Below are 24,742 nucleotides of genomic sequence, written 5' to 3'. Positions count from 1 at the left end.
TCTCTTGGAACTGTGGTACAGAACACCCAAATGTCTTCAAGTGTGATTAGCATGCCATGGTAGCTTACTACAAATTTTCTCAGTAGATTATTTCTCTAGAATTTTTCTTTTTTTCCCAGAAGATTAACAATCTCACGTGCCTTGAAATCAGGATACACATCATAACCTTTCTGACAAGGTCTCGTTGTATTTTCCTTGACCAGATTCTGTAAGATAACTGAGATCCGTGATATTAGGACATATGTGATATGTTCCGATGACTGAAATTTAATACCACTTAAGCAATTGTTATCCACAGAATAAGATCACCTCAGTCATTCAAAAATATCTTTTAAGGAGATTGGTTCGGGTTGTCTTTCTAAAGCCCTTGAGAATTTGGCCCAAGGAGCCACTTACGAAACAGACCACAAGGAAAGTGTACGCATGCTGTATTGTGTTGGGACCAGGAGGGGCAATATTAGATGCGATAAACTATCACAAATGGCAGTTCCAAACTATAACTTCTATGCCATGCTTGAGAATGGGTATGACTATAGAACAGTGTTTGTCTATATTCTCAAAGTCGGAGGCGAATCCCCAGCCGATTTTGCCGTTTATGCGATTTGATTCACCAGCCGCCCTGGCCTCTGCCTTACACAGCCGATTTCCCACTGCCTCTTTCCCTGCTGTTTCTTCCAGGGATGTTTCAGTTCATGGACAACTATTTTTATTTTTTAGTTACATTAACGCTATGAAATAATTAGTCAGCTAATTAATCTGGTTTACAAGCTTTGTAGGATTCTTCAGCTGTCAGTCAGGCCCAGGCCTGAGGCCTCCATCTAGTCTCAGCTCTCTTGCCCATGTGATTCCCGTTGCCATGGCTACTGGCTACATCTGCTGACACCCCACTCTCTATTTATTGCTTAATTAAGAATTTCACGCTCAGCCCTTATCTGCCTCTAAGAACAAGCGCACACTGTTAAGAAATTCCAAATTTAGGCCCAAGCACAAGGAAAGCCTTTCTTGCAGGCTTGGCTGGATGGAGCCACTTTAACGATCTTCTTGGCATCCCAGCCGCCACCCTTCAATCAAAAATCATTAAATGGGGCAGAGATAATGAGCATGTAGCATATCAAAAGAAGGATGTTTGCTTGGTCCAAAGGAGGAAAAGCTGCTAGGCCCCATGCTCAGCTCCACTTCAAAGGGAGATGAGACCCCTCATCACTGGGGCCTGATAAAGCCTCATTTGTTCTGGGCTTGACTTATGCAAAAGGTCTGGTATGTCAGAGTCCCATCTCACAGACACGGGATCCTCCCACCTCTTGCCTCCACCTCCACCAGCCCCCTCCCTGGCTTTCCACACGCTCGTGTGTCAGCACTTAGGCAGCTGGGTCCCCGAAAGCATCAGGCGGAGCGTGTAATCACTGACTCTCCACTCACAATGGCCACTTGTAGGGGGGCGGCCAGGAGGAGGTCTTCCTCACAATGAGAACACAATTATTGCAGCTGCTGGGGAGGGCTACGCTTCTTCCTGTAGAAATATAATAGGACTTGCCCAAAACAGGAGGACAAGGTTGGGGGGAGGTGGTGGGGGTTAAGAGGGGTGGAGAAACAATCTTGAGTTGATTATTCATATTCTGACTCTTGGAAGCCCAACGCGGAACCAGTGGGGTTCCAGCAGCTGCTCGTGCACAGCCCTCTTCTAATAATTGTACATTCTGTCAGGGGTCAACTTACTTTTGACCCTGTCCTTTTATATTGGTAAAAGGCTCTTTAGGGCAAACTGTTGGGTTGTGGCAGGGTGCATTAAACACTCACAGCCCCTTCCCCTTGTTTTATCCCCCACCCAACCAGCAGCCAGTGATAAATTCATATCAGATGCTGAGCCATTCACAGTTGCCCTCCCGAGTTCACACAGCCCCCGCTCGCGCAGTGGAGAGGCAGCCGAGCTGGGATATTGTGCGAGGCGGCAGCTGAGCAAGTCCGCCTGCTAGGCTCAGAGGCTCCTGCGTATCACCTCCTTCTGATCTGACTGAGAAAGGACATGTCTAGCCAGGCTGGCCAATGCTTGTCTCCAAATGTCCCCCTCCAAGATAAAGGCAGGCTATTTGGCAAGAAGCCAGGGCTGTTGTCCGTGAGGGCAAGAGGGCTGTAGATAGAAAGACAGATGGACTTTATTGTCTGTACCAGTTGCCCTAAAGAACTCAAGTCACATCATGCAGACAGCTTGGGAAAGATGCTGTTAACTAGGGAGATTCTGAAAATAAGGAATGTTTTCCTTTCCTAGTTTGTGGCTAAGAGCTCATGGCTACTGCCTAGGTTTCTCTTTCTCAAAGCGCTGAGGATGCTGGATGGAGCAGGCTGCTGCCAAGACCCTTCTGTTTTTCAGCTTGTTCAGAAGACCCCATGCAACTCCTTGAGAAGGAATCCTGTGAGGATCTAAGGAGGAGAGAGGACTCAACTGGCTCCCTAGGGCTCTTTGGGAGGATTTTATAAGCAGAGCAGAATCATAATCCTTTGGAGCTCGGCAACCATTCCCATGCTGAGGCCCTCTAAGGCAATCTATGGCATTCTAGTTAATAAATTAATTTACATTCTTGTAGAAAACTCATTCCACAAAGATCCCCAAGGATTTTCACCAGTAATATAGAGGACTGACTTCAGGGAAATGCACTAACTTTTACGGTAAAAATATAGAGAATGGAACAGGAGCTGGGAATGTGAAAGAGATTTTGCCTCTTGATTGCAAGAAACTTCTCCAAAAGGAAAAGGTAAGAGGAAAGGGAGAAAAAGAAAGAAGGAAGGAAGAAAGGAAAAAAAGAAGAAAAGAAGGAAAACTTAGATGTTAGAATCAAATAGTTTTTCTAGGAATCACTCAGGTTAAGGAGCTGATTCTTAGCAATGCTGGTGCCCAGCCTGAATTCATGCAGGGCGTAAGTGGTATAACCAGCATTCGAACTCGGCTTTTCTGACTCTTGGTTCAGTGCTTTTTCTAGTATACTAGTGTTTTTTAAAAATCTAAGCTTATGTCCTTGCCCTTCTAAACCAATTCTTCTATTTGTAGGAAAAACCTGCACTTATTAACTCTGTGCTTTCTAAACTTTAGATACTTGTGTACCACCTTCACAATTTGTCACATCCTTATGCCTCTTGCACTATTATTTACCTAAGATTTTTCTTAATAAATTCCCACACTGTCTTATTTTTAAAACCTAACCTCGTCTTAAGCAGTAATACCCATAAAATCATGGGTTTAATGACTTGGTTGCTTTTTCTAAAATACATTAACATTTATAGCTACTAAAATAAAACTTTTTATGCCACTAAAATCATCACCTCACGTTTTACATTTTGGGCATATAATGTGGTCTGCAAGTTTTGGGTGTAACTGATGAAAAGAAGTGTGGACACAAGGGTCTCTTTTTTATCTGGTCTCTCTCCTTACTTGCTAAGGACACGTGCTTCTGAGAACAAAGCACATTTTCAAGAGTATGATAGGAGACAAATTGTAAAATTCCTTGAATAAGTGCTTTCTAAACATGCCCCATGGGCAAACAGTTGGAATGCTTGTTCCCAGGCCCCTCCCTGGAGGTCCTAGTTCTCTAGATCTGTTCAGGGCCCAGGGAATCACAAGTGCACCATGCAAGTGTGGCAAACATCTCTCTGAGTCAGAACAACAATTGTTCTCTGAGTTAATTCAGAAGGTTTAATTGAGCTAACTCTCAGGACTGTGGTTAATGCTGATGTATCTATCTGCCGGCATCTTGATCAAGTTATTTTACACTTAAAAGAATCACACTCTTCCATGAATGAATGTTACTGGGGAGAATAGAAGACTCAAAGGGGATCACAGGATTTTCATATAGTGTTTCTGTGAAGGTCGTGCAAAGATCCTGTGTTACGAGGGCCAAGGTGACTCTGTGGCTGTCTATGTGAGGCTGGAATCAGAGAGGAGTGTGGTCGTGCGAATCAAGCTTTAGCTGCCCAAGGACCAACTGACAAGAAAGCCTTCTCTGTGGCTTAGTGAAAGAGGTCAATTTCTGGGGAGTGAGGTTAAGTTCACCGAACAGGTAGGGGGAAGTAGAGCAGGAGTGTGCAGGTGTGTGAGGCAGATCCGGGAGAAGAGGTGAGGGTAGAGGATGGGGCAAGCTAAGGTGAAAATGCAGAGAGAGGATCAAATCCAACAGCTGGCTCGTGAAGACAGCTGGAGTCTGGGTCCAAGGCAGACAGAAGGAGAATGCATGAGTCAGGATGAGACTGGATGAAATTTTCTGACACAGATTGCAATTGCTGTTTCACGTTCTCTCTGTGTGTTGTCAATGGCTGACTCCCACTAGATAAACATGGACTGAATGAGAGGACCTAATATGTGCATAGACCTCAATGGCAGAGTGGGAATGGGAATATGAATGAAGAATAAAATAGGAAGGGAGTCTACAGCCTGCTAAGATGCCATGTGTTTTTTCCTTTTACATGGATAGGTACTTGTTTCCCCCTCCAAAATTCCAAGAGAGATTGGGACCTCTTCAGGGAGAGAATTAATTAATTTTTTTCTTGCCTAATGCCAGGCACAACGCCTTACTCTGGCAGGCATGAGCATCATATCTAGCCGAGTAACTCTCATTCCTCTTACCAGGAGCCATTTTCTTAGCACATTTCTCTCTTCCTATTAGATGTCTGTGTTTATAGCAAGCTTAGATCATATAGCACTTGTCAGAATAATTTGGCAATGATTGACCCAAAGACTTCTTTTCTTTTTGAGGACCAATCAGATATTCTTACAATCTGGGAAGGATCAAATGCAGTGAGTCTTCATTTATAAACAAAGTAGATTAGCCATTCTCATATTACAAATACAAAATCAGAAATCATAAGCACTGAGAACACATATGTACAATGTCACAGCTTGTATAAGGCTTTTAAACTCTTCCTGAGTCAATACTTTTATTCTCAAATGATTTTCATCTCTCTTTGTATTTATCCAAATTGGAAATGACACTGAACATCTACACTGTCTTTTGTAGCGTCAACGCACTTAGCAGATCTGGTTAAGTTGCTTACAGCTTTGAATACTGTGTCTCCTCATGATTAGGTGCAGCTGTAAAAAGAGTAAAAAGAATAAAAGCATATTTCTTGGGTTTTCTTAACTAGATCCCAGAATAATGAGCATGCCATAATAACAGTATTGATAATAGCTACATTTACTGTTATTACATGCCAGGCACTGTGCTAAGCATATTACATGAATTATCTTTTCTTCCCAGTAACCCTATGAGGTAGATAGTAGGTTATTCCCATTTTCAGATGAAGTGAATGAAGTCCAGAAATGGTAAATAACTTGTTAGTTACCCCCATCTAGGAGCTGGAAGACCCAGGATTCAAATCCAGGCTGTGGAACTCCAGCCCCCACATTCTTCCCTACCACTCTCACGACGTAGAAATGATATTTGGGAAGAAACAGTCCTCTGCACCATGCTCACAGGCTCAGAACCAGCCCACAGAGGGGCATGTACAAGTGGTGGTATAGGAATCAGACTTTTCTAGTCTTTCCTACTTTAGGTAACTTTTCTTCATTTGCTCTGATGCTGAAACTGCGTCTCAGATTGAATGGTATTCACACACTTGCTTTAATAAAGTGAGTGATAGCTTTTCCAGGTATATTTTAGTTTCAATGTCTGTTTTGGGGAAGAGTTTCCTCAGGAGGTGGGAACCGTTTGTGCACACATAGAGGCTGAACAAAATCAGTGGTCACTCAGTTAGAAACCATCAACGCAGAGCTACAGACACGACAGCACGCTGAGCCAGGAAGCCTTGGTTTACCAAGAACAGCGCCTGGGCAAGTGATTTAGTGAATGAGAGGACGAGTAGAACAGCCTGTAATGGGAGTCAGATATGTCGAGGGTCAGCCTGTTCAGTGTTAGGGTGAATCATCACGATGATAACTGCAATGCGTGATACTTATGGTATCCTTTTCACCCGAGGGGTTTTGAATACATTGATTGTTTTCCCTCCATTTCAAATTTCCTCATCTATCTACTGGGAAAAGAAAATCATGTTTCCATTCTTTACTCCTCCCAACCATTCCTCTTAAAAATATAAATTGTACTTATTTTGGTTGAATAAATCATTATAAAATGACTACAGTGGCTTTGAAAAAGACTTTTTTATGTGTAACTTTCCTTTTTCACTTTCCTTCCCTCAGTGCTGTGTCTTAAGAAAGAGGACACAGAGGTACTGAAATCTACAACTGCCTGGAAACTATTAACAAGGATGACATTTATAACGTCTTTCAATGAACTGATTTCCCTTTCCAAATGGTTCTGGAATTTTTTTCTAGTTACCCTTTCTTAGAGTCTGATTCTATGACAGTATTCAGTTCCTTTTTCTTGTAGGAGGGTGTTCTATTGTTACCTTTTGTATGTTTTCAGGTGTCATCCTGTTCATATTCTCTTTTGCTTTTCTTTTTGATTGAGAATCATTTACCATTTTGTCTTTTGGTTCCTTTAAGAGAGGTATTTCCTGCTTCCATTTGTTCAATTTGTTGAAATTGTCAGTTAAGTACTGGGTATCTGGAGTAGGGAGCACTATAGACAGGATTTCTAGATTGGTCCAGAAGATGAAGTATCTATATGTCCAGCAATGTCTATGTCTTAAGGTGCATGAGAAAAATCCCTCTCTCAAAGATTTAGAGACACAGCTAATGATTGATGCATTCCTAAATTCACCACAGTTGATGCTCTATAAATATTTGCTAAATTGAGAGCAAGCTTGGGATAAATATCACAGTGTGGTGTTAGAAGTGCTTTTCAACTTTAGAAAATGCATAGATTGGTGTGAGCGGAAGTGGATGAATTAGACATTAGAGAAAAAAAGAGATGAGATGCTGGGCTAGTGGCTTTATTATTATTATTATTTAAGTTAGAAAAGGGGGCAAAATATGATAAGGAAACAATATAAGCAGAGTCTTGGAAGTGATGATAAAGTAGAACAGACAAAGAACACGTTGGCCACTGTACCTGATCTCAAAATGTATAGAGTGTAAGGAGAAAGCCATAGACTCATGCATTTTGTAATGGGAAATTTTTTTTAATGAGAATAATGATCAAAATAAGAATAGAAGAATAGAAGAGGGCTCATCATGGATCCCTTTGGGGATTATTTTCTATGTAATCTTCTGTAGCTTATGCTTTGTAATTAGAAAGAATGATCCTCGGTCTATTCCATCCTGTGATGGAGGAAAGGGCTCAGGGTTCCAGGGAAAGGCAAAAGGAGAGCATAGTTTTGACCAAGGCCTCAAGGTTGCATCCTTCAGCAAGCATTGGATCCTCCAGTGATGGAGGCGCTGGCTTGCATGACATCTGAGAAGGCAGAAAGGTAATTAACCAATAAGAGACAAGGTGTTACTGAAAAGCAGAGTTCGTGCACCTGATTACTAATTAATCAGGCGTGAGAGCACCTTGTAGCTGAATTCACTATTTAATTATAGCAGCCTCTCTTGGCAAAGGAGCATATGTTCCCAGCTTAATCTACTGGTTTATACTGACATCAAATTGTCATTATCAGAAAGAATCAGGCCTTTTGATTATTTCCACTAATTTATTGAACACTTAAAATTAATGAACCCCAGGCCTTTTAAATGTGCTCAGTTGGTTTGGAAGATGGGAGGAGAAAGGAGGGAAAAGCCTTCATTAAAAGGACAATTTGTTGGGATGAAGGTAAAGCAAATACATTTCATGGGTGATCTGAATTCTAGTGGTGAAAAGCACATGAATTCTAAAAGCTGAGCCTTCAAAATGATGGAGAGGAAATAGGATATGCGGTGTGCCCTGCTGACCAACATTGGCCTCCAAAGAACACATGGCTCAAGGATTTTTTCACCTAGTTATTTATGTGCCAACTTTCTTGGAGACCTTACTGCAATTAAGTTTAATCAAATAAAAGCAATCAAAATCAAATATTGGAAATCAATCGTTAAACTAACAAGGACTTTATTTTTTTATTTTGAAAATTTAGTTTGGTTGTGGAGAATTTAACATAAAGGCACCTTTCTCACATATGAATATCTTTCGTATTAAGATGATTTTTGCATTACATTCAAGTTGTGGCTTTCCATATTAAGTTTCAGGTGAAGGCCAAGTTCGAGTGATTCTCCATGTGAAGGAAGGTGTGCCCCCAACTATTTCAGGTGAGTATTAACCCACCAAATAGAAGTGTCTAGTACAGCAGTATGTCCTCCAATAATGGTTCTACAATTCCTCCCATCATATTGTTTATAAATAGGCAGATATCAGCCCTGATGCTTGTATGCCTACCCACTCTCTATCGTGTCACCCTTACGGCTAAAATATGTGTCTGCATGTCAAAGACAGATATAAGGAGGGTACATTTCAAAACATTGAAAAGTAAGAATTAAAACATGTAAATAAGCACATTTCATAAATTATGGATCATATGTGCACACAGGAGTCCAGGTCTGCAGATGGGCCATTAGGCCCCTAACAAATGGAAGGAAGAATTCAGGGTATCTCAAAACTTTAATTGTTCCCGGTAATTTCAGAAAATCAGGATAAACAAACCCTTCCTAAAAGTCAGATGGTTCTGTGAAATCTTTCTAACTTATAAAAGCCAAATTCTCAAAGACTAAATGACTCATAAGCACCTTCTAATGTATTTCATGGTTTGTTTTTGTTTATCCTGAGTCAATTTAACTACGCATTTGCAGCAGGGATAAATCTTTTCAAAGGCTGAATTTTCCTTTGATATCCAGTGGCATTTTTGTATTATGTCAGAGTAGGGCCCATGCTAATCAGAAAATGATCGAATTCCTCCACTTAAATTGATAAATAAATGATGCAAAGGTACGGGACTAAAACTATAAATGAGAAGTTCTGATAGAACTCATTACTCCATGCTTACTGGACTAGAAAGAATGTAATTCTTTGTTCTCATAACTGTTTCTGAGGTGCCATAGCATTTTGTTTTTTATGTTCCCTGTCCTTTTCCCCTCTTTTCCTTTAAGTGGCTGAAAATGCATTGTTTATTGAGTGCCTCTAGTGCGAGGTGCAGGAGGATACAATGATGAGCAGTCGTCTTTGACTTCATGGGGTCTTATGGTCACCTGGAAATGTCAATCAAATGACTAGCTAAATAAGCAATAGATAAATTTCCTTTAAAATAACTGTTACCAAGGAAAAGTATCTCACTATTCTCTCCTTTCTGAAAGTTCTGTGTTCAGATTCCTCAAGAAGAAACTCGGTTGGGTCAGTCCCCATTTTGTAGAGAACATACCTTTTGGGGGAGCTCTCATGCCAGGCCCCCTCAGAGGACACTGGATCGTCTGTCGGTGGCCATTCCTGGTTCAACCAGCTGTAGTCAGGGTGGCATGCCACTCAGTACTCAGTATGAAGACTTTTGTATTAAGAACTCTTTGGAAGGACACTGTGGGTGGCCAGTATCCAGGGCTTTTCAGCAGGGGTCTGTTTAACTGGGAGATGCTTCACTTGGCCTGTCAATTACAACATGCTGAATAAATAGAAAGCTGATGCTTCGTAGAGCTGTAGAATTTTAATAAGGGAAGGAGCCTCACAGGCTATCCTATCCAATTACCTCATTTTACAAATAAGGACATAGAAGCCTAGACATTAAACAGTTGACTTAGTCACATTACTAGTCAGCGGAGCCTGGATGAGAACCCAGGTTTCCCAACTCAGTCCAGTGTTCTTTCTGCTATACCATGTAAACTCTAAGGTGTTTACATTGCCTTTTTTGGCATATATTAATTTATGAGTTAGGTTAAAATCTAACATATGTAGTCAGTTTTCCTAACCTATATAGTTTGGGACAGAAAACTATACTAAAACACAAGAGTTACAGAATTAGTACATTATCATTCATCAGGAAGAAATTTCAAATATTAATATGCTTCTAAAACATTGCCCAATTACCATGTTGTGTGGTGTATGTGCCAATGTCAAAATTTAAATATGAGTATGTATTTTGCTTAATGAAGAGCTCTAGGAAAAGCAGTAAAATTATTACAGTATCAAAAATTCTTTGACAAAATGAGACTGGAATGATTCATGCAGTTCTATCTATATGTTAACCCATTCAGAAATTCCATATGAGTATGTAATGCAGATGGAACATTTAGGGTGTTCTGCTGCAGAGAGCCTCTTAGTTCACTCAGTTAATTGAGGGCTTATTCTGTGTACAAGAGTATGCTTGTCACTGTGGGGGCATTATGGACAGGAAATTCCAGAAACAGCAGAAATTTGGGTACATATGGGCCAATGTTGGGGAGAGACAGAAGAGGTGGTGGTGATGTAAGTTGTTGTATGGATGCTTAGTTGGTTCAGGGTGAGGATTTATGCTAATTTGGGTCAAGATGGTACCCAAGTTTCTGAATACCCCGATGCAGGTCATTTACATTCCTCCAACATTGGCTGTTTTGGTTTCCTCTCAATGTCCACATTGCTTTATAAAAGATGGGAGAAGGGAGGATGGGGGACGCAACCCCCTTTGGAGAAAGATAAAAGTATTTCTGAACAGCTTTTACCTCAACCATGTTGTCTCTTCAGTGGGGGCTGATTGGAAATACCGTCCAGAGTCATATGAGGACATGCAAATGATCAGATATTCTCTTCCTATATTTGCCAACCCTTTCCCCACAGACCTAACTTTATTTCCTTTCCCCTGGTCTCTGAGAATCTGTCAGCGCTTCTCCTGTTTAAAGTCAACCCATCCCTTTCAGCATCTTCTTAACTTTGTCCCATCAGTGAATGACTCTGTCTTGTGTAGTTAACCTCTCCTTCTTTACTGGCTCCTTCTGTTCAGTGCCTCTCAATTAAAACAAAACAAACAAAACAAAATTCATGGATATTGACTCTTCCTCTAGTTGATATTGCTCCTGAAAACTTCTCAAAGACTAGGCTCCTCTTGCAGAGCCATAAAAAGCTAGGGTGGGGCCAGCCCATGGCGTAGCAGTTAAGTGCACACACTCTGCTGCTGGCGGCCTGGGTTTGGATCCCAGGCGCGTACTGAGGCACCGCTCGCCAGGCCATGCTGTGGCAATGTCCCATATAAAGTGGAGGAAGATGGGTACGGATGTTAGCCCAGGGCCAGTCTTCCTCAGCAAAAAAAGAGGAAGATTGACATAGATGTTAACTTAGGACTGATCTTCCTCACCAAAAAAAAAAAAAAAAAGCTAGGGTGGATGAAGGACCAAGGTGGAGAGGGCGACATTTGGCTCAGAAATCAAGTTGGAGACCACTTCAAATTGTGGCTGTTGTTGAGTGACAAATTTGTAGAGGAAAGCAGGGTGAGGCTTCATCGCAAATCTTGTTCCTGATCAAAATTTGTAAAGTTCGGTTTTAAGATAAGTCCAATTTATCTAAAGATTCGGAAGATAGATCAAAGGCTGAGGGTCTCAAATCTTAAAGCTGTCCATTCCTCGATGATCTTTTTGGATGATCTGACTTAATGTCTTCCCTTCCTCACTTCCAGCGCATTCCTCAGTCCACTGCAATGCGTAGTGGCTTCCACCTCAACTACTCCACTGGGACTGCTCTCATCTTGATCAGCCATGCTCTGGTTGCCGAATTCAATAGCCACTTCTTATTCCCTCTCTTATCGGAACTCTGCTATTAACAAGATCACTTCTGCCCTCTGGACATGCTCTATTTCTTAGGCTTCCAAGACGCTCCTCTCCCCTGGTTCTCCTTACATATCTTTGACTGCTTCTTCTTTCACTCTTCTAGGCTTTTCTTTCCCCACCTTTCTATATTAATAATAGTCATATAGAAGCCTGATATTAACTGCATAGAAATCTGATAACTGCAGGAGGCTGAAACTGTTTCCTTCTCCATTAAGTGTTCTTATCTTAAGGCAGGATGGTATAGAATGATCAAATTCATTCATAATAACATCCCTTAGAATAGCTACTTTAAGATTTAGTTTTTTCAATTAAAGACAGTTTCAGCTTACCTATAAACAAGGGTGAAGATGACAAAAGTGAAGAACATTTGTTTCTAACACCTGTGATATGAAATTAAAGTAAATAAAGGTTTTTGAGGCTTGGCATGAAGTTTTAAAGAACCTGGTCATTACCTGTTTGAAATATTACTGGAAATAAGGCATCAGAGCATCTTTCTCTGGCCTTTGTGGTGCTAGTTAGTGGCAATCCCATCCTCACCTGACTAGTTAGAGTATAGTATTGGAAAGGAAGACAATTGGGAGAAAACTTAGAAAGGTATTATGGTATTGGTGTTTATAAAATATTTATAAAGCCTCTTTCTGATTGAGGCTTGTTCTAAGACAATGCCTAATTTCCATGGTGTGAGGTATAAATTGCCTAGGATTTCTACTTGACCACAATCTATGTATTTTTACGTTATCCTGGGGCTCTAATTAGACCATGACTACTGGGGAGTCAGGTTTGAATAGACAAAATAACCGGGTGTTACCCATGATTCTGACCTCAGGCATTTTCTTTTCTCGCATTGTAATCCCCTGGAACTATCACAACCATCCTCAGAGTTTCAGATATGATCTTTTGGCAGATAAGCCAAACTCCATCTCTTTGACTTAGAGCTCTCTCCCACCCTTCAGATTTATATCCTTGCCCTCCTTGCTGTATAGCTCCACCTGGAGGCCTCAAGGACACCCCAAGCTCTATATAGCCCAAACTGAATTCATCAGTGTATGTCTTAAAGGACATCTCTGCCCTTCACCACCCATGCTGGTAACTCAAAGGTCATCCTTGGCTCCCCCATCTTTGTTACCCTTTACACTCTGACCTCTGATTATTTCTCCAGCCTCGTCACTTGCCCCCTTCCAGCTCTGTGGCTCAGCAACACCAAATTGCTTATAGTTCCTCCACTTGGTCTCTTATTTCTTGCCATTGTTCTTGCTCATCCCTCTGTCTGGAGTGCAGACTCTCAGCACATACCTTTGCCGCCACTCCCCACCCCTATTTCTCTTTGTAGCTCCTAAACCTTTAAAATGCAGCCCAGATGCTCCCTCTCCAGGAAGCCTCCCCTGACAAGGTCCCACGTTCTCCCCTGGCTGAGTGCCGTTAAAGAGAACTCCCTCCAGAGCTCTATCCTCCCAATATTTACTTACACAACTTACACAACACTGTTAGCTCCTTGGGGGCAAGTGTGACATTTTATTCCTTTTTTGTATCTCTGTTTTTTAGGACAATTCTGATAGAGAAGGGAATCATTATTTATGCTTGTGAAATTAACAAGTAATAGATGAGATCTCCGCCCCCCTCATCATGTGAGATTCCCCCATCATGTGAGTTCTTGACACTCCCAGGAAATCTCCCTAGGCTGAGAAGAAAATATTTTTCATAGAATAAAAATATTTTTCCCCTAAAAGACTTAATTCCATTTAAGGTTTAATTTGAACTTCTTAAGATAAACTGAATAAAAGATCTGTACTGGAAGAAGAATATTTAGTCATCTGTGAATTTTTTTCATCCTCTTTTGAGACAATTTCTCTGCCTTTCTAACTCTGACTAGGGATCACATTCCAGAAAAGAACATGTGGGTACAGTTCAACATGGTGTTGTACATGATGTGATACTGGGCAGTCTCCATTGGAAATTATTAGATTTATGTTTCAATTCCCTGATGAAGAGGTCAGTGGTGGGATGGTTGAAAAGAAAATGCCATTTGATCATCAGTGGCCAAATCAATAAAAACCAGTGGAAACATACAAACTGTATGTTTCAATGCAATGAAACGAGTCCATATTGTTAGGCTGACTTTAATATGCATTAAGAGCTGTGAGAAGATCATTCCCTTTGACTCAGGAATTCCATTGCTAAGATTTTATTTTAAGAAGAAATTAGTATTATTGGCAGATTTGCTTAGAGATATTTAACACTGCATTATTTATCATTTAAAAAGAAAGTAGAAAGAGACTTAATACCAAATATTAGGGATTACATAAATTATGGACTTTTTATATAATAGAATATTATGTAGCCATTAAAATTATGTTTACAAGGAGTTTTAATAACATTAGAAAATGCATATTAAAAACTGCTAAGCTAAGTAAAATAAGAGCTGGATATAAAATTGCATATATGATATAATCTCAATTATATAAAAACGCTGGGAACTTCTGTAAGGAAATACAAATAAAAAGTTAATGGCAGTTATCTCTAGCTGGTGAGATTGTAGGCAATTATTATTTTTTCTTTTTCTTTCTGTATTGGTATTTTCCAAATGTTCCATGATAAGCATATGTAATACTTATAATAAAGCAAAACACAAATGTTTAATAACAAGAGTAGAATATATTTTTCCTAGAAGTGGAGGTAATCGAAGAATTGAATACTTACTTGCTTTATACCTGAGAAATGTCTTTTTGGAAGATTATAAAATATCGAAAGGCAACTACTTTGGGAGGTGAAAATCTCACCAGCATCCTAAAATAATGATAGAATTTGCAAGTTATCATAGTGAATCAGATTTCCATACTTATTCTTGCTATATTCCTTTTGTTTTCTAGCTTCTACCTCTGTACCTGAGTCAGCGTTAAAATGGTCCTTTCCTGAAGCATGGGCAGGAGTTGGAGAGGGCTGGGGAGGACACAACCATACCACTCCAGGCCCTGGGGATGACGTCCTGATTCTACCCAGTGAGTAAAACAATCCATGAGTTAAATAATCGCAGACAGACTGAACCAGGCCAACCTAATTGGGCATTACCCGTCATTTAAAAGTATTATACAACACAGTAAAGAATATGGAAATAAGTAGGCTTGTATGTTTACAACTTTCTTTTTTGGGCTAATTCAGGAGAGGAATTTCATAATCCAGTGAAATCCAGAAAAAAATAGCTCAGCCTGCCTTCATTAAAGGTGGAATCAGTAGTCACCATGCCAGAAGGAGTTAGAATAATCCACTAACTGGATAATTTTTCTTATGTGTCAGAGAACAGATGTACAGAAAATTTTAGTATCCTTATGTATGAAAGATACAGGGTGTATGGAAGGAAGCAATATGCAAATACCTCCTTATCTTTTGCCTTTGTGAATCTTTTATATATAGGACTGAGGAAAATGATGAATAAACTCTACTGTTGCCATGATTTTTCAAAGATGCTGGAAAAGGAACAGATAAATAAAATAGAAAAAAATCTATGTGTGTACATATGTATTATATAACTAGCTGTCTAATCTATCATCTATCCATCCATCCATCTATTTAGAACTCTCTTCCTGTACATATATATAGAAGAAGGATGATTCCTCAAATAAACAGAAACACACATCCATACATATAAAATTCTTCTTTTTTAAGAGAGAGTCCTTGAAACTCCCAGAAAATCTCTCTAGCCTGAGAAGAAAATATTTTTCACAGAACAAATATATTTTCCCTAAAAACCTAATTCTATTTATGGTTTAATTTGAACTTATTAAGGTAATACTGAATAAAAGAAGATCTGTATTGGAAGAAGAACATTTAGTCATCTGTGAAGTAATAATAATAATAATATCAAACATTTGTTGACAACTAACAACATGGTGGGAATTATTCTCTCTCTATTAACTAATTTAATCCTCACAATAACTCTGTGATATAAGTAATATTATTATCCCTATTTTTACTGACGGAGAAACAGAGGCCCAGGGCAGTTAAGTAACTTGCCCAGGGTCACACAGTTTGCAATTCAGAAGAGTCAGGATTTTAACCCAGCGGTCTGACTCCAAGTCCATATTCTTGACCAATCAAATACATTCCCTTTCTAAAAGGACAAAGAGTAAATGAAAAGAGAGTAGTTGTGTTGTTTGTTTTATTTATGATGAAAAATGAAGGCAGAGTGATCAAAAAATACTGACGACCTTCGGGACTTTGGGGTGTGCCTGTGTAACTAACTGTGCATAGAGAGACGAGAGGCACAAGGGAGCGGGCTGCCCAATACGAACTTCAGCTATTATTATCATCCGACTCCCCTATCATCCACCTCTCTCAATGGAGGATGTAACTTTTCGAATAAACAAGCTCATGAGTCATTCCTATACAGAAGGGAAAAATCTGTTCTGTCTCAGCCATCTCTTTGATGAATCTAGCCAGCGGATTGGCCCTGGGCTATGGTTTTCCCACCAAGCAAGCTGTTTCCGCCACTCCATGCAGGAAGCAAGAGAAGCTTTTGAAGGTTGCCAAGCTTTTAGTATCCCTTGGGACTTTTATGCTGAGTGAGGGGTAATCTTAGCTGTCTTTCTTGGCATTGCAGTTGACTGTATCCACTGTGTGCCCCACTGCCGGGAGCCCCTGGCATTCTCCATCCCCCTTCATTCCTTTGTTTACGGTCAGCTTATAAGATGGGCCTGAATTTTCCTTTTGCTTTTAAATAGCACAAAACAGTGCTTTAGAAAAAAGTGTGTATGTGTGGGGGAGTGGTACAGGCATTGGGTGTATAAAGTATCTCCCAGTCGGTCCTTCAGTATTATTGCCAGAACCACAGAAGTTAAGATTTTTAAAACACACAGTTATTGTTCATTATTTCTAGTTTTCAAATGGACAGATAAGTGAATGAAAACAGACATGCAATATATAATAAATGAAGTCTTTACTCTCTTCTTGTTGCCTCTCTTCTCTTCTCTAATAAGCCCTCTTTTAACGCCAGTAAATTATCCTGTAGTGGCCAGCATTTAATCCATTGTTCCATTTAGTCTAATCCCTACGGATTTTCGGCAAATCCTGATATTTTGACCTCTGATGGACCTTTGAGTTGAATTTACCTCCTCTTTCTACTTGTGGTTTTGCATTCTTGACCTTTTTCTGGCTCTCCTGGTTTCTTTCATTTCCAGCCTCTTTTGAATCAAGTACATCTGTATACCCACATCTGGCACGAAATAGACACTCAATAAGTATGGCTTGAATGAAGTGTACAACCTCCGTGCTGCCATCCATAGTTTAATTCCAGAAATAAATTTTGGGGTTTGACAGGTTTGACACAATACAACTATAAAATTTTACAGATCTGTGAAAAAATAAAGTTTTCTCCTTTGAACAGATTCCTAAAAATTAAGATTTTGATAATGATGATAATGATGATGATAGCAGCAACCACAATTTGAGTACTTGGTGTGTGTCATGCACTGTGCTATATGTTCTATATGGATTTTCTTAATTAATTCTCACAACTACTTTATGAGTGGATTCTGTTGTTACTCTCCTTTTCGTAGATAAGGAATCTGGGACACAGTGGGGTTGCCCAAGTTTCACGCAACTAGTAAGTAAAGAGGCTGGGGCAAGAAATCAGTTTGATTCCAGAGGCTGAACTCTTTATCATATCATTTTTTAAAACTCACCATCCCTGCCTGCTCTGATTGATCCACATCAGACTATGTATTATAATGAATTTATACTTCTCTGCTTGCCGTTCAAATTGTTCCCTTCACTAGGAATTAAAATGAAGAAAACGCTACTATTTATTGAGTATCTAGCACATGTCAGATACTCTACCTGAGGAATTTAATCTTACCACATCCCCATTAGATACATACACATGGAAAAACTAGAGGAACTTCCCAAAGAGGTATCTGATATAATGAGACATTGGCAAAAGCATTTGCTTTGTATCTGGTAGCAGATGTAATTGCAAATCAACTCCTTTCCAAGTTAACCAACATTTACTGAACACTCAGTGTGTTCAAGGCACTGTACCATGTGCTCCTGATCTGGGGTTCCAAAAGCAAGTCAGATATAGCCATGACCTCAAACATCTAGTGATTTAGCTGGGTTAATAAAACACATAATATGTAATAATACAACAAATAATTGTAATCAACAACATCAGTGTTTAGAATCAAAGTGTCTCAGGCGAGCAGAAGAGAGATGGTTTCATGGAGGAAGAGGCATTTGAAGTGGACCTTCAAAGATGGGGGAAGAATCGGAGGGGCGATTATGAGACACAAGGGCATATTGGGGAGGTAGTGATGCTTCAGTAGATGTAAGACGAGCTGTTGACTAGGATAAACCTGGGTTTGCATTTGGATTCTGACATTTACCAACTGTGTGACGTTGGACAAGTTTTAAATGTTTCTGACCTTCATCTATAAGAGTCATAATTAATATATCATAATATTGAGAAGATTAAATGAGATAGCATCAACCCACATGACTACTACATAGAGTATTGGCAGTAATGGAATTATAGATGAAAGCTGTGATTTTTAATGTATTAGGTGTTCTTTTCCTTCATTTTTCCATCTGGCTGCCCCTCTTGGCCTCTGGTATTAGTGACACTTTGTATTTGCTTTCCAATGGCTTATTATTTAATTTTCACAACATCCTTGGGAGCTAAATAGGTAATAACTATTATTACAGTAAAAACCCATTTTTACATAATACGATTTTAATGGAACTGCTGATTTTACAAAATGAAAGTGACTGGTAAAGAAGATTTAAGTGATACTTTTGAACCTCTAATATAATTTTATGGTGTTTTGTGTATTTTAATTCATTAATAAAGGAAATGTGTAGAACATTCCCATCATTATTCAAATAGAATAGCATAATTTTTCAATAAAATTCTTAGGGTAAATTGCCTATTTCCATTTTCTGGGAAATCAATTTTATGGAATGACCTCAGACCCATCCTATTCCATAAAAATAGGACTTTACTGTACTAATAAAAGATATCACTATCTTAAGTACGGTACCATATTCCTTTGAGGTGTTCTGTCTTTATAGACATTGGATTTTGAAAGATTTTAAATTCTTCTCAGTGGTATTATGTGGAGTAAGCTGAGGTAATCATGAAGAATTTGCTCTTGTAGTTTCATTTATGATAACTTTGCTTCACACAAACAAGTATATCCAATTGTCTTTGCCTTCTAAATATTGGGAGAATTGATCTATATGTTAAAGAATTGGTCTAAGATGGTCTAGACTTCTTACAGAGTGGGAACAAGTTCTGTCTAAGATACTATGCAAATCTCAAACCTTCACAAGGAGAGCTGGTCAATGGGCAAAATGATTCTACTAACTTGTACTCCATATTTTGTCCCGAACTGACCTGAGAGGATTTATGTAAGATGCTTCCAGTGCTTTCTCTGAGGCAGTTACAGCCATGACAGGATGACACACTTTTCACACAGGGCAAGCTTAATGAAAGGAAAATGTGTTATAATTCCAAATGATACGATTCTGTTTTGAAGAGTACAGATATGATATCATATAGCCTCCAGCATGTTGTGTGTGTGTGTGTGTGTGTGTGTGTGTGTGCACGGTAGAATTCACTGTGTTCCATTTTCTGTATTACTTTGAACTGTTCTTATTTGAAGAGATAAATGGGAAAGTACTGTTTTTCTTTTATAATAGTTCTTCTGTTTGCCCTGATTTTCAGTACTTGGGTAATTTAAATGGTAGAGAGGTTCATCAAAGCCATGTGATGCTTAAAGATGGAAATATTTAACACATTTCCTTTTAAGTCACAAGGCATTAAGGTTGATGATATGAGATAAACATGATCATAAATCGAGAAGTAATTTTTGGAGAGGAGAATTTCTAAAAATGTGGTAAATATAGCATTATTAGCTTAATTTACCATTTTCTTACCTGAGATTATAACTAATTTAGGGCAAGATATATGTAATGCAGATATTTAGGTCTGTAACATCAATTAGAAACTAAATATTAGAAATAGTAGTGTTGTCTCTGCAGCTTGAGAAGTTTTCAAAATTCTGGTCTTCTCCCATTTGGATGAGACAGAAAAGTCGCACAAACCATCCCCCATTCATTCTGGATTACTAGCAAGTGGGCAGGGGAAGAAATGTAGGCTTGAGTTAGTGGACTTCTTTGTATGATGCATGGCCTCAGAATGGTGCTGCTGGAGCGTACATGTTCTGGAAATCTATCACTACTTAGCAGACCACTTAGAAACTTAATAGCTTAAAACACACATTTTAGTTTGCTCACAATTTTGTGAGGAAGGGCTAGGCTAGGGTATCCTTGTTGGGGCTTCCTTGCATTGCAGTCAGATGTTGGCTGGGCTGCAGTCATCTAAAGGCTCAACTTGCCTGCGTGGACTAAGATGGCTCACGCACATAGCTAGTAGTTGATGCTGGTTATTTGCTGGGAGCTCACTCATGGCAGTCAATTAAGAGGCCTCAGTTTCTCTCCACAAGGGTTTCTCTGTGGAGTGTCTTGGGCTTTCTTATGGCATGGCAGCTGGATTCCAAGACAGAACAGCCTAAGATGGAGTTCCCCAAGAGTGAGTCCAAGAGACCTAGATGGAAGCTGCATGTCTTCCAAGCCAGCCTTAGCAGCCTTGGAATATCATGACCACAACATTGTTGTGGTCAAGCAAGGTACTAAAACCAGCTTAGATTCAAGGAAAGAGAATTAGGCTCCACTTCTCAATGGGAGGGATAGCAAAGAATTTGCAGCTGTCTTTAATCTCCACTGTGTATGTGTTTATGTGTGCGAACGTGTATGCATGTATGTAATTAAGAGCAGATGTACCTGACTTAATTCAAAAGGTTTGAGTGTTTTAGGGTCTGGTAAATTTGTGCTGTCTTCCCTCTCTGGGAAGATTTTATTTAGATTCTGTTGGCTTACATGAGTCAGAAATTGAAGAACACCAGGAGACAGACTGGTCAAAGGATTTTAGTTTCTTTAGTCTTTACTACCTATAATGCTCGGTGTTATGGCATTGCTTCTTCACTGATTGAAAGTGGGATTCTTCTGCCCTCCAAATTGGGCCCCTGATCTGGGATTGCTCACTCTGTGATGGAGACAGACTACAGTGTTTGGGCTTCAACCTGTGGCCAAATTTCTACATGCATGAGCAGAGCCTCTTTTTGGGAGAGAGGGGTGTGGTGACGTGAGGGGAGGAATGGACCACAAATATTTTGAGCATTTTGTTTCTTCTATGGCAGAAATTAAAAGTCCACAGGGACAACAGTCAAAATTATCTTTTACCTTATTTAGAACATGAATGGGAAAGCTATTCTTCAAGATACTATAGTGGAAAACAGACGACTATGATTTTTAAAGAGGCACTTTTCACATGGAAACTTTAATCAGTATTATTATCAGATAAAAATTAAGAAATAAAAGAAAATCTGAAACCAAAGATCAAAGGATCTTTAGATACTGTATAATTCTCCTTCCTTTTAGGCAGTTTCTTCAAGGGGAACATATACCTTAGGGAACCTTGCTTAATGGTAAAGAGTATCAAGGCCATGTCCTTCCCACGAAAAGGAAAAATCAGGATCTCAGGCTCCATGGAGCAGGTATTTCCACAGATCTCCCCAAAATAGTTTTGAAATATTGAATGTAAATTGACTTTTTATATATCCAATTACTTAAGAATATACTATAGAAACTTACTATTTAAAGCAATTTAAGTGCAAAATCCTTTGCAATATGGAGTCCTTTGATGAATCGAATGGTTATCTAGCAATTTGTTTCATTTTGAGTGTTTTTACATGGATTTATTTGTATTAAGTAAATATTAATAAATATATAAAAATATGGACACATAGAATCGTTGAGCTGGTAGGAAATTTAGTGGCTATCTAACCCAACTAAAGTGAGGTGAGATAATGCAAGTGTTTCATAAACTGTAAAATACTATGATGTGCATTAATTTTATTGCTGAAACTTATATGACATTTTGTACCAAGGGTAAGGGTAGAATTTCAGTCTCGTTGCTTTAACCCAGTGCTGCAAATTGCCTCCTGACATCTATAAGAAGGAATCCTGTTGCTTTATTTGTTATGCTTTAGATTTCTGTCCATAAATGGGTTTACATTTGGAAGACACGTTTAGAGGCTAGGCAGTTCCTTCTAGGTGCAATGACCATGATTCAGTGGCTTCCTCCACATGAATAGCAAGAGTGCCCTAACTACTGACCACGGCCTGGGACAGAGTGCCAGGGGTTGGAATTTTTTCTTCAAAAGTATTTTTACAATTGTATATGTTTTCCCCATAAAAATTAAATTTCAAATAAAATAGTAGAGATTTGTATTTCCTATAAGTGACAAACGATGTGACATAAAAATATATATAAAAGTAGGTTGATACCCTTTCTCTAATCTCAATTTTTCAATCTGTTTGACTCAATCATGGTGTTTGTTTCTGGGCTAATTAGAACTTGCTTAGAACCTTCTCTTGGGACCCGAAGTCATGTAGACCCTGATGCTCTTTATGGCTTGCTAACTTGCTGGAACTAATTAGAGTTTTACTCTAATTGAAGGGTTTTTCAAACCCTTTTCTGTCCTCACTCACCTGAGAAACACACTCATTGTCATAGTGCATTAATATTAGTATCACAGCAATTTTCTAGAAGGGGACATACTTCTCCAGGGTTTTCAGATCATAATATAGGCAGGGGGATATTGGCAGGTATGAAGTATGTAAGAGACCCAGGGGATATTTTGGTACTTAGAGGATTGTATACAATTGTTACAATAAGTTCGGTTCTGGAGGTAAGAATTGAAGGTCATATTTGGAACAGGCAGCAGGAGTCCATCAGAGTACATTGGTTAAGTCCTCTCAACTTCGGAATCATGAAAGCAGCATCCAGAGATTTTGGTATTTATTTTAGGATATTGATATTAGGAACGAATCTCTTTAAAGTCATTAGCAAGTAGAGTGACCAACTACTCTGGTTTACCCAGAACTGAGAGGTTTCCTGGGACACAGGACTTTCGGTGACAAAACATGGAAAGTCCAAGGCAAACCAGCACAACTTGGTCACCCTACTAAGAAATCACCTTAAAAGTTCTTACCAATACCATATTTCGTGATTTGCACTGCAACATATTGGCTGAGAATTAATGAAATTTTTCCTTGACTTTAACGCGTGAACTTATATTTTACCTAGTTTTATTCCCCCAAGAAATTTGTCTCATGGAATTAATATTCTTTGAGGAGACACAGGCATTTCTTACAGGAGAAGGGGACCTGAGTGATTGCATATGTATTTTACCCCCCTGATTGGGGTTGAGGAAGTACAAGCCAAGTAAGGAATAGCTGCCCATGGGGCCCTTAATGGTGAGCAGGGCTTTTTTCACTTGCTCTAATTGAATTACTTCTTTTTCTCTTTACTTTATGGGCTGTTTTCCATGCAGATATTCTTGGAATGTGGAATTAAATAATTCATGATTTCCCAATTATTTGTTTAGGTATAGTTGGCATTCCTTGAGTTGATTATACTTTTTTGAGAAAGTTTTTGGAATCTCTTCCTATGCAGAGCTTTGCAGATAAGAAGTTTGCCCAGTGACGAGGCCATTAGAGGTGCATCCCAGCCAGCAGGGGCAAGAATAGCATAGGTGGCTCTCTGTTGACCCTTGGGTCACCACACTTTTACACAACCTAGGAGTTCTTAACTTTTTGTGTGCTCTAGGTCCCTTTGTCAGTCTGTTGAAGCCTAGATCAATTCTCAGAATAATATTTTTAATACATAAAATAAAATAGGATTATAAAAGAAATCAGTTATATTGATACAGCTATCAAAATACTGAAAATCAAATTTGTGATATAACAATATATATACTTGTTTATTAGAGCATTAAATAACAATATCTAGGGCTGATTCTAATTACTGTCATAATTTAAATGTTGTCATTGTAGATATTCTTCAAAAAGTGCTCCATAAATTCCTCTCCTCCCTGTAAATGTTTGCTTTTCCTCCCCTGGAGAAGTGGGGGGCTCGCTCCCCTCTCTTTGAATCTGGGATGTCCTTATTGAGTCACTTGACCTATAGGATGTAGTAGAAGCAAAGTTCTGGGACTTCTAAGACTAGGTCACAAGAACCCTTGCATGAGAAGACCTTTGGCTGGATATCTTACTTGCTATTGGGATGCTCACTTTTGGAACACAGCCCTCGGGCTATGGGAATCCCAAATTACATGGAAAGGCCACATTCTTCAACTGATTGGCACCCCCAGATAAGCTCTAGCTAGTGGCCAACATCAATTTCCAGCCACATACATGATCTATCTTGTACATCCAGGCCAGTTGAGCCCAGTAATGGGGTCTTACGGACAACTCTGAGGTTTTTTCCCTTTATTTTAAAACACATTAAAAATATCCTATTTTATCTTTAGGTCAATATTACTCAAGATTTCTAATGTGTATTAAACAATGTTCCCTTAGAATGGGCATTCCAACGTTCAGTTCATTAGGATCCCTCATGGGCCCTGGAGGAGTTAATTGGCTGACATGATATCCAAGAGAGCGAAAAGAGATTAAGACTCCTCCTCAAAGAGAGCATTGTCTCTTCTTTTACAAAATTGGTTTACACTTATTCGATCACTGCCCTTTGCACAATGTGCCTGCTGTTATAGCAGAGTTCAGACATCACGCATATATTGAGCAACTGTTTACTGGGCACACGATTTATTATGTGCCAGACACTTTGCCTCATGTTGAGGATAAAATGGTGAGCAAAACAGTTCCAGTACCCACCTGGAACTTCCTGCCTAGTAAGAGAGACAGAGATGTAATCACACATAGAATTATAAACTAATAAAATTAACAACTGTGCTGTAGCAAACATTTAGAGAGTTATGACAGCATATACCATGAGGGCCTGGACTGGAATGGAAGTGAATCCAATTAGGTAAAACATATTGTAAGGCTAAAAACAACATTTAGATATTAACTACTACTAGTAATAAATTTACCCGGAATTTCTCAAATTATTTCCTATGAAACTGTCTCTTTATAAGCATCACATGGGAGAAAGAAAGCAAAGTCAAATGAGTTTGGGAAATTTGAGGTTACCAGATA

General features: G+C 39.2%; 1 protein-coding gene across 2 annotated transcripts in view; it reads left to right on the top strand.

Moving 5' to 3' along the window:
- The window catches only part of PKHD1 (PKHD1 ciliary IPT domain containing fibrocystin/polyductin), a 431,042-nt gene that overhangs the window by 213,043 nt on the left and 193,257 nt on the right, over positions 1 to 24,742 (top strand). For both annotated transcript variants that reach the window (XM_014782549.2, XM_087438704.1), the window contains 2 exons: positions 8,099 to 8,164; positions 14,500 to 14,628. In XM_014782549.2, coding sequence (XP_014638035.2) covers positions 8,099 to 8,164; positions 14,500 to 14,628 — 195 coding nt within the window. The remainder of the gene's footprint in view (positions 1 to 8,098; positions 8,165 to 14,499; positions 14,629 to 24,742) is intronic.

The sequence above is a fragment of the Ceratotherium simum genome, chromosome 13 (assembly GCF_057802395.1).
Source record: "Ceratotherium simum simum isolate JZ-2026a chromosome 13, ASM5780239v1, whole genome shotgun sequence".
Classification (NCBI taxonomy): domain Eukaryota; kingdom Metazoa; phylum Chordata; class Mammalia; order Perissodactyla; family Rhinocerotidae; genus Ceratotherium; species Ceratotherium simum.
This window is presented reverse-complemented; position numbering and strand designations above follow the sequence as displayed.